The sequence below is a fragment of the Necator americanus genome, chromosome V, assembly GCF_031761385.1.
Source record: "Necator americanus strain Aroian chromosome V, whole genome shotgun sequence".
NCBI classification, from domain to species: domain Eukaryota; kingdom Metazoa; phylum Nematoda; class Chromadorea; order Rhabditida; family Ancylostomatidae; genus Necator; species Necator americanus.
Window position 1 is genome coordinate 8,392,178 of NC_087375.1, and position 13,335 is coordinate 8,405,512.

At 37.0% G+C, this 13,335-nt stretch overlaps 2 protein-coding genes across 3 annotated transcripts; both read left to right on the forward strand.

Moving 5' to 3' along the window:
• Window positions 1-3,595: 3,595 nt before the first annotated feature.
• RB195_013292 (uncharacterized protein) lies at window positions 3,596-8,504 on the forward strand (the record flags this gene model as incomplete). The annotated part of the gene is made up of 7 exons (XM_064203042.1): window positions 3,596-3,619; window positions 6,990-7,038; window positions 7,071-7,094; window positions 7,260-7,346; window positions 8,192-8,247; window positions 8,345-8,392; window positions 8,478-8,504. The coding sequence occupies 7 exons, from the start codon at window positions 3,596-3,598 to the stop codon at window positions 8,502-8,504; spliced, it is 315 nt and encodes a 104-aa protein (XP_064058923.1).
• A 1-nt stretch (window position 8,505) lies between these two features.
• On the forward strand, window positions 8,506-12,498 carry RB195_013293 (uncharacterized protein; the record flags this gene model as incomplete). 2 transcript variants are annotated; one of them, XM_064203043.1, is made up of 4 exons in its annotated part: window positions 8,506-8,606; window positions 8,678-8,793; window positions 12,134-12,203; window positions 12,279-12,498. In XM_064203043.1, the coding sequence occupies 4 exons, from the start codon at window positions 8,506-8,508 to the stop codon at window positions 12,496-12,498; spliced, it is 507 nt and encodes a 168-aa protein (XP_064058924.1). The 2 variants fall into 2 exon arrangements, with proteins under 2 accessions (XP_064058924.1, XP_064058925.1); XM_064203044.1 differs by having other exon boundaries at window positions 8,524-8,606.
• Window positions 12,499-13,335: the final 837 nt, after the last annotated feature.

Genomic DNA, 13,335 nt, shown 5'->3' on the forward strand with positions numbered 1-13,335 from the left:
GAAAGGAATGATGTGTTTTCGCGGAATTGTCGCCTTGTACCGCGTGCCGCGTTATACACGCGATGGATGCGTTGAGATCCACCTTAAATCAGGTCATCCGTCGCACGAAAACCAACGGTGCATTATCGGTCGGGCCACGAGCCTGTCCGTTACACATGAAAGTGAACGAAAATTTGGTCGATGCTGATGTTGGTGGCTCCTTTTTTCGTGGAAAACATTCGGAAAAGGTTCAAACCCGCCTAACGTTTCAAAAAAAATCTAAAAAATAACGACGCTTTTAGGGAATGAACGATGGAAAAATTGCCTAGAGAACTTCGACGAGAATTATAGCCGAGACAGATCCATGGAACGAACAGGACGGATGATTTTGTTCTAAAACATAGCGCAAGCAGGTATTTAATGACTCGATACAATCCGTAAAACTGGACAATGGTGGTTGGCGATTTTGACAGTGGAAACGCGACGCTTTAGTGAAAGCTATAAGCTGGAGACAAATCTGGACTATTCCAGGAGATGAACTGCAAATTTGTGGGGATCAGTGCATCACGGATGGACCAATGATATGCTAATACGATGTAGGAAATGTTCAGCAGAGGAGTGAATTCTTCCAGAAAGTAGTAAAAGAACCTTAGTAATTGGAACTAAGCAAAATACAAAAATAATAGTAATAATAATGAAAATAATAAAACCAAAACAACTTATACAAAAACTACGATAAAAAAAGGAATGTGCATCACATTTTAGAAGTGTGAAATTGATTTGAAGCTTTAGCTTCGCGCTCAGTGTTAGCATACCTTCCGGAATGGTGTTTCGCAGTCAGCAAGAGGTTCTGCTGCGACGTGGTCGGTCGACGGTTCGAATCCGCCCTAGAGTCAGCACTACGAGAGGTCGATAAATTGGTCCCAGACTTGTCTGAGAGGATAAAAACACTGACTTGATAGATCGACTGGGCCTCATTGTATTGTCCTCAAGTCACTGTAAAAGGTAGACTCGGGTTCGTAAACCTCAAACGATTCTGCAGTGAAGTCAAAGCCAGTGGTTCCTCTCAAGTGGAATAATTAGCACCAAACATTTTATTCTTTTGTTTTATCCTTAATTTTCCACGCATGACTCCTTTTTTAACTAGAACTTTTTATTTCCTAGATACAAATATGTACTTTATCAATGATTTAAGTGGATAAAGTGTCTGGCGTTAATCAGTCCGCTTGGGATGCGCCCCCACGTTCACATCAGTTCAGAATCGTTTGAGGTTCACGAATGTGTAACTGGTCCAAACAATGACTTGCGGGGGCTGGCCGATGTGTCAAGTCAGTGTTTTTATCCCCCCCCCCAGACAAGTCTGGTACCAATTTATCGACCCTGGAAGGATGAAAGGTTTGGTGAGCACTCGGGCAGATTCGAACCTCCGATCAAACGTCCAGGAAGCGGAACCTCTAACCGCCACACTACACCCACCCATGATCTAAAGGCATCATCCCACGAATCTGAGGTGGTACGGATTTCAGGTGGAACACTCGTATACGGGATCGTAGATTATGGAGAGGTGGGTGATTCCGTCCATTTCTTCCTAATTGACGTAAAAAACGGCACGGAAGATACGGCTTCGAACGTTCCGGCACGCTATTTTCTACGAGTTTGATTGGAGCGCGCCAACCGTGTGCACACCCCGCATATTCCGGGCCGTTTTTACGCCAATTAGCAAGAAATGGACGGAATCACCCACCTCTCCATAATCTACGATCCCTTATAAGAATACTCCACCTGAAATCCGTACCACCTCAGATTCGTGGTGTGATGCCTTTAAGTAATACAGAGAATTCATCGAACTATCAACATTACTACCACCGTACCGGTAAAAACTTCTTTAAAACAAAACGAAACAAATTATACATACATATGCTATGCTACTTCAACGGAAAAACTGTGCTACCTTTCTAGCACGTTCTTCAGTCCACAATTACTGGAAAAATCATAAAAATTGCACCAGTTCACACAAAAACTTTGGTGAAGAAACTTCTGGAGTGAAGACCTCACGAAAAAAAGAAACTTTAAAAAAATCCTGACTGAAATCTTGGCTAACATCACTAATGAACTTCACTAGTATTCCCATCATCGCAACCAGATTGAACCTCTTCAGTGTTTTCTTTTCGGGACACATGGAAAAGGTGTAGATGATCTATCACGCTATGCTTTATTTGATCCTAATTGTCGCTTATGATCGGATTGTTTATCCAGAAAAATCGTTTGATTCAGAAAAACCCTGCCTCTACATCGTTTCTTCATATAAAGTAGATCATCCAGCAACAATCGATACGTGATCCATGGCGGGCGGAAATCGACCTGACACGTTCAGTTGAGTATTGCAGCCGTGTAGGTTTTTTCTTTCTGCTCAAGTTTTTCCTGATGGTCATTTATTTATGGAATGGCGACATATTTATGATGTTATCTCACACATTATGTTTAAAATGTGCCCATTTTTTAACACGTTTTTTCTTCGAGAAAAAAAAACGTCTTAAGAGCAGTCATTTATTTGATTTTTCCAGCGCTTAGTCGTTCGTTAAAGTTTTCCGCTGTGATCACATTTTTCGATCGTTTATTCCACTGATTCGCTGGTTTATCCATCTGTCCATTTGCTTGCTTTTTTTAAAGCAGTCAGTTATTCGATTATTTATTCAGTCATTCGTTCATTCAGCCACTCATTCAATCATTCATCAACGTACTAATCCAGAAAATAGAATTTTTTTTCAACTAATAATCTAAGACATTTGTTCAGAAAATGAGCTATTCACTATTTTTCTCTCATTCACTAATTATTTCTTCGTCCACTGATCAAGTCGAATATTCGCTTCTTTCTCGAATGTTCAATCCACGTTCTCCTCCACAGCTCAGCTCAGTTGTTTAACGTTGAGTTGTCCTCCTATTAACTGTGCTCGCAGTTGATCATTAGATCTACTAATTGATTTAGTTATTTGTTTATTTACTTTATAATTGTTGATAGTTTTATTGATTTATTTGACGGAACATACACATATAGACATTTGTTAACACAATTTTTTTTTACATTTCACATATAATATTAACGTTTTTATCAACATTTTTATTAACATTTGTAACAGTTGTACATTAATTAATTCTTTCCTTATTCTTTCTTTTGTCTACTGTGATTCCCTTTGAATTATTTCGCTCTAAGGAGGGAAAAAATCCGTCAAAACCATAACTGATTCGGTTCCTTGTTCGGCGGTAACCGTGCAAGGTCAACGGCCACGTTCGTTCGTTGCCCATTCGCACATCATGTCGCCCATTCTAAGTGATTGTGTTCAGGTGTATGTGTATGTGTGTATGTGTGCGGTTGTTTTCATTCATGGACGATGTGGTTGTCCGTGGAAAATCCATTTCTATGCGGTTTTTTTTGTCCTATCGCGACGACGACAACGATGCTCGTCCAAAACGCGGTCTCCTACGTCTCTTAGCGCATTGAATTCTCGTATTTAAGAGTCGTGAGCCACATTCGCATGTTCAGGATATTCGTGGTGACAGTGAGGACTGAGGAGAAAAATCCTCTCATTCGCAAGATTTAAGCATTGTTGCGTGCGTGATGGTTGATTTGAGGTGCTTTCAGGTGAGGCCATGGCCACCGCTTACCGTATGACTAGAAACATAGTAATTTTAAGGATTGTAGGGTAATTTTTTCTCATTTCTCGGATGGGAGAGAAAAAAGTTTCAAAATTCTCTCAAAATATTGTTCAACTCGAAATGTGCTATGAAGTATCCAAAGTTTTTTTCTTTTGAGTTTCTGATAGACAACATCATGTGAGTAGGAATTAACTAATTAATTAATTAATTAATTAATTAATTGAATTACTAATTACGAACTGAGTATGCAAAAAATGTGAAAAAAAATAACAAAAAGGAAGAAAACAGATAAGTACGGATTAGAACCCATGAAGAACAGCTCCTCAACCTAAATCACTATCCACAAGTCACTGGAAGTCCTTGCAAAATGTGCCTCCACCTGTTTTTCACATTTTTTTTTTCAATTTTTTAGCTTTTTTTTATTGAATAAGGCTTGTTTTCCCGACTAGAGACATTTCAAGAAATTATTTTCCATATTTTACAGAGAAAAAAGCGTTTCAACATTTTGTTCTAATAGCTTTTCAAAACAACACAATTAACGTAATTAGGTCATACTGTAGTGAAAAAAATAATTATAAATAGATCCTATAATTTAATTATTATTAATTTTTAAATTTATTTAAGGAAGCGAATACTATCGGAATTAGCCAAATCAACCAAGGTTTTGAGCAAATCTTTTCTTTGAAGATTTTGTTAATTAACTGATGTACAACACCGCTACTAACTTCCGTCCCAAAATCCGTCGCAAACCTTTGGAATCCTTGAATCCTTGGGAGTGGGGAAAAATTTAAATTTTGAAAATACCATTCGAAAAGGGTAATGTCTGTCATTGCTTACTCCTTAGGTTAAGCTGAACTTCCACGACGTTGTATCCGATAACGTTCGTCGCGTTTTCGTACTCAAAATAGTAAAAATATCCTTAACGAGGATTATTTCAACCTCTTCTGAGGAGATAATGGCTGTATTATGTGCATATTCTTGAAAAAAGGGAAAATGTTAGGAGGAAAAGTCCTAACGATGATGGTAACTCAACTGAATTCAAAAGTTTTAGCCATGATTTGTAATTCTTTCGAAAAATATTAAGCAGTAAAATTTAATGGGTCCATATATAAGTAGGAAGATATATTTTTGAACTTCGACCGCTTATTTTGAGTGGCCAGTCATTTTCATTAACTAGCACTCTTGAATATCAAAATTTTTATCGATTAATTTGAGTTTTTCTTTGAAATAATTTGGTTGTAACTTAATTTCGAATATCAAAAAGAAAAGAAGACGGAAGGGAGGATCCTAGGATAGAGGATTCAGAAAAACTCTGGAATATTGAGAATTTTCTGAAAGGTTTGTTTTTTTTTTACTTTCTTTGCTATAATCGTCTATTTCTTTGGAATCAAGTTTGTCAAGAAATTTAGTTTCTTTACCACAATACTGAACGCGAACTCCCCAATTTTACTCCGTTACGGCTTAGTATTGCTAATTTTACGATTCGATATAATTTATTATAGTTAGAAAGGAAGAATCATCAAATCCTGACTAACAACGATCCCAACTAATTTACTTTCCTGCATACGACATCCGAACGATCGTTTACTGATTTTATCGTTCGTCCAGGAAAAAAAAACGAGCGAACGGCCCTCGAAAAACGCGAATGTCAGCTTGTGGTGGGCGGGGCTAAACCGATGGCGTGTGAAAGAAATATTGCAAATTGTTGGGAAATTTATTGACGTACAGTGTGCAGGAAAGGAACGATGAGATTCGAGCGCTGAACTGACAGCGAATGAGTTATGAGAGGCAGGCGAGGGCTACGAGGTGGCAAATGAGGATTACAGATTTGCGGTCCTTTATCCTTCAAAATTTGAAGAAAAATCTCGTTATTGTTTTACACCCGGATGAGTCGCTTCAAAATGTGCAAATAAGAAAACAGGGTAAAGCTGAGCTTATCAGTATGTAAAATTTCTGAAATCCGCGTCTTTTACGGAGTTCAGGGAATTTTTTTTTTTGACAAACCAGAGAGACAAGCGATCTTTCAAGTGTTATTAGGAACCTATGAACTAATATATTTCTTTACGTATCGTTCTAAAATTTAAAAAAAAATGGAATTGAGCCAAAATTTTCCGGAGAAAATATCAAAGAGAAGAAAGGGAACATCTGAACAAATTAAGGTCAGGAAAACTCAGCACTGGAAATTCTGACGGAGAATGGGGCTCACCATATTGATTTTTCTGACCAAATCGTCAGAATTTCAGCCATTTTTCGCGAATATAAAGACTTCTATCATTTATTTAACACTGAAAATAGCAGCGTATCATACGGCGCAAGAAGTTCAACGTTGTTTTCAGCCGATTCAACTGTTCCCCGCGAGTGCACACGAGCCCCGTCGTAGTGCCTCGTTGCAGTCACCGTCCGATGTGCGAAGGCTCGGACGGTGAGTCTCGGAGGCTAGAGTGCAGTCACTTCATAAGATACCATTCTGAAATAGGTCAGGGTGGGAAAATGAGGTGAAACAGTTCAGTTCCTTTACAGGATTTCTACAGGAGTTCATTGTCTATGAGCAACTAATCATGCACAGTTTATGGAGCGCAAATCCACGGGATCTGAAGGAAAATTGTTAGGAATTTAAAATGGGCTAGAATTCTCAATAATGACCGGTTAGGAGCAGAAAAACCCCTACTTTACCTCGAAATCAGAACCTAGAATTTAGAAGATCTTGATTATTTTGAAACTAGAATCTGAAATTTAGGAAATCTAGAACTTAAAAGTATGATCTAGGGTTATATTACCAGACTTCATTTTTTTTCCTTACAAATGTCTCGGATGTTAGAGTACAGTAACCTCATAAGATACCATTTTGATATCGCTAGGAGGTGGAAAGAGACCAAAAAGGTATGGTAAAAAGGGACCTCTTAGAGTCATTTTTGTTTAATCTCCTTAATGTAACGTCTATTTACTGTTCTAAAAGTAGCAAAATTGTTCTATTTACTTGTTCCTTGAAATTTCCTAAGTCTTTTATTTGTTGCAGTTGGTTGAATTGTCGGTAAAACGTTGATTTCGCGAACAGGAGCTCTTATACATAGATACTCTGCATGGAAGGAAGGAATAATGAGGATTACAGCATAGAATAGAAAAGTTAGAAGTTAGAAAGTAAGAAAACATCAAAGTTAGAAAAATTCCGTCAATGGAGGATTACAGCAAGTTGAACTTAGTTCTGTAGCGAAATGAAGAATTTTTATTTGAGTCACATCGAAAACTTTCTCGATGATTGGTCCTCTGTGAAGATTTTCCGGAAAGCTACGTAGAACTGATGATGACGCAGAGAAGAGCTCAGTCATTCAAAAACTTGAAAAAAAACTCACTTTCAGGAAATATTGCAATTATGCTGTCAGGTCTGCACTCGTCCAACTCATCAACGTGAGCGAAAAATCGAAAATGTGAACTAATAGGACCCAAAGAAGCTGAAAAAAATTGTCAGTTGATTAAAGACATATTTTTCCCCTAAAAAAACCTTAACGGACTTGTGACTTCGTTCTTTTTCTTTACTGAATCTAAAAAATTACAAAATTTGGCAAAGACAGCATTCGAATGCATATGCATATACGCAGAGAGTGATTGATCTGCGATCATGTTTTCAGATTTTGACGAGGGCCTCGAAGGTGGAACTGGAGGCATCGAACTGTGTCATATGACTCGACTTATCCAGAAAAGAAAGGGTTTTAATGGTAAATACACACTTTGAACGTAGCAGATGCACCATTTTGTTGTAAACAAAACAATACAAAACAAACAAAATTTTCCGACTGTATAATTAAGTATTTCATTATATTTCTTTTCGGTAGATTGGACGATATGGAAGTGAAAAATGTCTAAAGTCATAACATCACATCTAGAAAAATTTAAAAAAAGGATTAAAAGATGCTAAGTCTTGTTAAATTTGGACTATGATGAATGTTTTCAGTCTCCTTTATTTATAATAAATTAATTTATGTTATTCTTGAATCGCTACAGACTGACAGGCTAAGAAGATAAATTTTTAAAGTATAGTTGTCGCTTAAAGCACTTCAGCTAGACTCTACTTCGGGTATACTCCGTTGAATGAAAAAATGAAAAGGAAACGTCAACGTCAACCACAAAGAAAAAGACTGCGCCAGGCCCCACTGACAATGAGTTTGCCGATTTTTCCTTGAGTGTTTTGATATAGACAAATGTGTTTGCTTTTTCTTTTTTTTTGGTCTAATATTCGTGAATATAATAATTCATATAATATAAATATAAAGCAAATATAATATAATAATAACAATGATAATTCATTTGTGAATAAAAAAATAAAAAAATATAAAAATAAAGGAAAAAGTTTCTTTTTTCCCTGTGTTCTCCCTTTCGAATTTGTCGCTTTTAATTCTTACTGAATGCAGCGCTTGTGCCAGCGTTAGTGATTCAATCTCTGGCGACGAATTTTCCGACTCAAATTATAGTGATGCTGTAGGGTAGTAAATCTTAGCACACCGAATATCTCGTTCATCATTCGATTTGTCATTGTGAAATGATTCGCGTTTGTCTCCCGAAGATGAGCAGCCACGGCAGCGACGGCACGACGTCGCCGATTGGTGGATGCGGTTGATGGTAGCCACGCCCATCCCACGGACTACGAAGGCGTGATTCCGTGACAGACCACCGGCCACACCACCCATCCATCCATATACCCGGGTGACCCGGTAAGGCGGATACGGTTTCTTATCCTGAATCGTCAATTCTCCCCTTGATCCAGGTAAGCAGAAGTGGCAGGGCCTATCGGCAAATTGTTCTTTCCAAAAAACTTGTTCTTTGTTTCCCATAGTGTAGAAATTTTCCAGGATTTTTTTTTGCATCTACTTCTCTAAGATGCCAAAAGAACAATACATGTGTCAACTATGCGCAAATCATGGTATTTTTAATCAACCGAAGAAAGGACATAAACAAAAATGTCCACATAGAAATTGCACGTATGTTGTGAGGTTTTTTCAATTTCACATAATCAGAATTAGAGGAAAATAAAATATGACGAGAAATTTAGATGCAGTTTATGCGCGCTGAACACTAAACGACGAGCTCTGGATCAGATCGAGAGACAATTGAAGAACGCATCAAATGAAGCGAAAATTGATCACGTTACGTCCACAAATTCAGAAGGTGATTATATTTCTTGAATTAATCTCAAGATGATGGATATGAAATACCTGTTTTAATTTTTTTTTTTACAATAATCTTACAATAATTTTGAAAATTCCTGGAAATCTATCTAATTTCACGATTTTCTTCTGATTTTTCTTAGTTTTCCACTAAGGATCTACTTTTTAAACCTACTATCGTGTAGATATTTGGGCCTGGAGAGGAGGACGTGATTCTCGCATACTGTAGAGGATTCGTAGAGCGATAAACGAAATTGAAATTCCCTTAAGGGGTGCTATGTCTTTCCTTGATGGAACCCTTTGCGATGAAGCTGAGAATAAGAGCAGATAATTGGTTAGGTGATTTTTTTTAAAGTGAGATTTAAACACGGACATATTTTTAATAATATCATTCCATTCAAGTACTTTTTGTAGTGTTTAATCCTATAAATGGAGTTAATGGTGCATGTCACCATATCATATAAAGAATTGAAATGAAATAAAATAATAAATAAATAAAATTCTTGAAAATGTGAAGGTTTTTTAGACAGTAGGTTTCATACGTCCGTTCTTTCTCTTCTATATCATCCGGAAGTTTCGAAAATTCACAGAGAAAATAGAAATTTTCACGGATTGTTTAACGTGGGTAACACCAATGTGAATTAGTATATTTATACTATAAAAGTCAGACTATAACATTTAAACTGTGGTTCCGAAAAAATCCTGCGGATTTGGAGATAGAACGAAAATTACTGCTGAAAACTGCATGTTCTGGCTAATTTCAAATCCATTCCTACGGAACTCTTTTCGATTTGTTCCCTAAAAACCTCCAAATCAAACTGAAAAGATTTTTTCGAACAATAGTTTCCTTAGCATTTTAACCATAGAAAATTCTAGACGGAAACTTGTGGAACTCATTTTAAATTAAGAGGCTGTTCATCAGAAATATTTTTATTTCCGATTTTCCTATCAGCTTTTCCATTCGTTTCCATCACTTGAAATTTTTAAAGAAAAAGTGATAGAAACCTGAACATGCAGTTCCATAGAAGGCGATGAGGTACTTTTCTGTTTGTATATGAGTTAACATCAGCTGTTTTTGAAAACCTGAGCCATCATGGCTTCGGAAACGCTTACTTCGGTTCCCTGAGACCATGAAAAGACTTTTTCATTGGAACCTTTCCAGAAAAAACCTATTGGAACCAAAAAAAATTAATTAATTTCACAAATATTATTCTGTAATTTATACAGGAGGTAAAAATTCATCCACTATTTCCGGGTCAAAAGTGAAAAGTGAATTCTTATTTAAAAAAAAACAAAAAAAACACAAACGGTAAAAAGTCACCGATTTCTTCCTGGCCAAATGTGTGTGGAACGCTCTGTATGAAAGACGATCTCACAGTTTTCCGCTATATCTGTCATCGGCATCGTGTCGAATTTTTCGTGACTGATACCCGGTGCTGTGTGCTTATCGCCGAACTTCATAATTCACATTGTCGGAATTTCTTTCATCTCTCTGCTGTCGGCTAATAAATTCAACACGATTTTTTTTTACAACCCGGACTAGTGCATTTTTGCGCGTGCCTTGTGCCGTGCCGTGATGTGATGTGATGTTGCAAGGAGAGATAACGAAAAGGGCGGGGAATTTGAAAATTCCTGGCGGGGATACTGTAAGGCGACGAACGAATGCACATCTTCACGGATACTCGCTACTCCTCCACCGATTCCGCTAGGGCCGAATTCCTATTGATTGTAGAAATACATAGATTGAGAAATTTGCCGGGCCTCATTTTTTTCCGGAAAGGTGCTAAATTATAACGAGCTTAGCCGCTTGGCGAGAACCTAACGAAAAACTCGACCGCCTGCTGCGATCCTAAGAGACATAAAACTTGCGGTTTAGTGTCGATTAATTGTTAACGTTCGTACTAAAGAAATTCTGACAGCCGTTCTTTGTGCAGTCTTGTGCAATTGCACACAAAAAGCGACATCCCCGAAAAAATGGCTGTACACAGCCATTTTGTGAATGAGTTTTGCCCGAGGTGGGTGGTCCTATTGAGATATATGGAATATTATATGTGGATTAGGGATTTAGGGCCAAAGTGTACTTGTATCTAAGGCATATTAAGACTGTAATTTGAGTAAAATCACTTCTTTTTCTTGCTTCCCTTGTATGAATATACTGGATAAAGTGTACCTTTTAACTAGAGAATAGCACTACTTCGGGGAAAGAGGCACTAAGAGTTTTGGTCTCTGCTGGGATAATTTCAGTTTGCGCATTGTTTCTCCCGCATATTCATCTTCAATCGTTACTGCTTGGATGGTTATTTGTAGGAAAGCTGCTTGTATAAAAATTATATTTTCAAGAATTTAGAAAGAATAATTTACAGTGGTTTAACGTATAGCATCGTCCCAGCTTCCTTGAATCCGTATCTTACAGAAAAAAAAACCAGGAACGGTGTCGAAATCGACTCATTCATTTCTGAACATTAACACAAACACAACATAGACATTTAATAAGTAATTTTCTCTTGATGGACGGTCCTAGAGCCCTAGAGTCGAAGTTCTGGAATGGAAACACGTGAAAAAGAGGAGACGGATATGTTTCCAGAAAATGATCAAAAATGATCAACAAGTGTAGCTATGCTAACAAATTCCTTGGCGATAAGAGTTTTTCGGATATTCCAGGTTTGTGCCTCGACTGGTCTTCTTCGTTCTAGGATCTATCTAGGAAATCCTTAGAAATTCTCAGAATAAGTGGTTATCGACACCGCTGTTGCTGTTCCTTGCATGTCTCCAACTCCATTATTTGTTCAACAATATTCTTTGTCTTATATAATTCCATCCTTGTCCAGTTCTCCAGAAAATTGATTTACGTTTTCATTAAAAATTTAGTATTGACCGATGCATTATTTTATATTCACATTTGCTGGTACTTATGTTTGCCTGAATTACCGCTATCCATCCAAAATAACTCACAGATACTTCTTTCCTCACACAAATAATCTCAAATTATTCTTTTCATACGTAGAATATGAATGCTGTACGTACAAAATAAATACCGGTGCCTTTGTAAAGTGAAAAAGTTTCAATATCTCAATTTCTTTGAGAATTTTTTTTTTGAAATAGTTTTATTCCAAAGCTAGTTGTAATGCATATTGTGGATATTCATAAGGAAACAGTTTTAGAAAAATTTGTTTATGTCGTAGCCAACTCGTCGAAATCATTTCGAGACTTTAAGGGGTCATTGAGAGGAATAAATAAATCAATAAATAAAGTGTTGTGCTTAAAATCCAGAGAAAAAACATTTTAATATTTACTAATTTCTAATTTTAATTTTTAATTTTTTAATTTTTTCTAATTTTCAGACTTCTCCATCGCACCGACGACAGTAAAATTGCCTCCGACCTTGTCACCTCACTCGTATTCATCTCCTGAGTGCGTAATTTTAAAGGAAAAAAATCCTTTCCATCCAAGCGAATGTCAAGAGAATTTTTCGCCGCCCCGTTTCAGGTCCAACTCGACGTCAACGTTCAGCGTTGCTCTGCCAGCCACAATCACTCGACGAGAAGTACGTGGACTGTTGAAGGAAGAGCTGCGCGGTTATCCACGAAACGATTCACGAACGTTGACACGAAATCCATCCAGGACATTGAAAGCCGCTTTAGCGAATATTCAACGTACCCGTAGCATATTTCATTCGGCTGAACAGTTGGCTGGGACCTCCTCATAGAGAAGGTGATTTTTTTTTCACGACGACGCACGCGGTTAAATTATGACTGTGATGAGTGGACCAGTGAAAAGAAAAACAATGATGGCAATTTGTACGATTCGTTCTTCCGAAAGCAACTTTGAGAGGACTTATGTACGTGATTTGTAGAGTGTTGAAATCAATGAAGAATCCCGAGAATATTCCAGAAAATACACGTTTTATGCATTTCAAATCCTCGTCATATACAGAGAAAAATAATAATATGAACTTTATTGATTTTAGGATCCATATTAGAAATTCACTCAAGGGAATCCGCATAATTTCTCTTCTAATATTCATTGCCGCTATATGTAGTTCCTCATCGTTTTTGTTTTAATAACAAATTTTTATGTTACATTTCTTTTAAATATTTCTATTTACTCCCATTGTTTATTTGCATTTCAGTTTTTTTTTCTTTAACAACAGAAAATCGCAGGCAAAAAAAAATCCATCAACGATTTGGTCTGTTAATCCTGTTTATGACTCTCTACAAGGTACATATGTAGAAGAGAAAAAAATGAATCAAATTCAATCAATTGTCCTACTGTACTATTTTGAGATGATTCTATAAGTACGTGTGGTTTAGGGGCATTCATCTGCTTTATGTATACATATATGTCTCTATTTCCGGATGGATTTCCGGACTAATCCGAACCTGAACTTTAACTACAATTTTTCCCCTAAATTGTTTTATAAAGCCGTGAAATAAAAACGTCTATATTCGTTTACCTAGTGAATTATTATGTAATTCATTTCACTTTCGTCACTTTTCTTTGACAACCCTCCTAGTGGGTGGAGGAAGAAGGCGGCCGGAGGAAA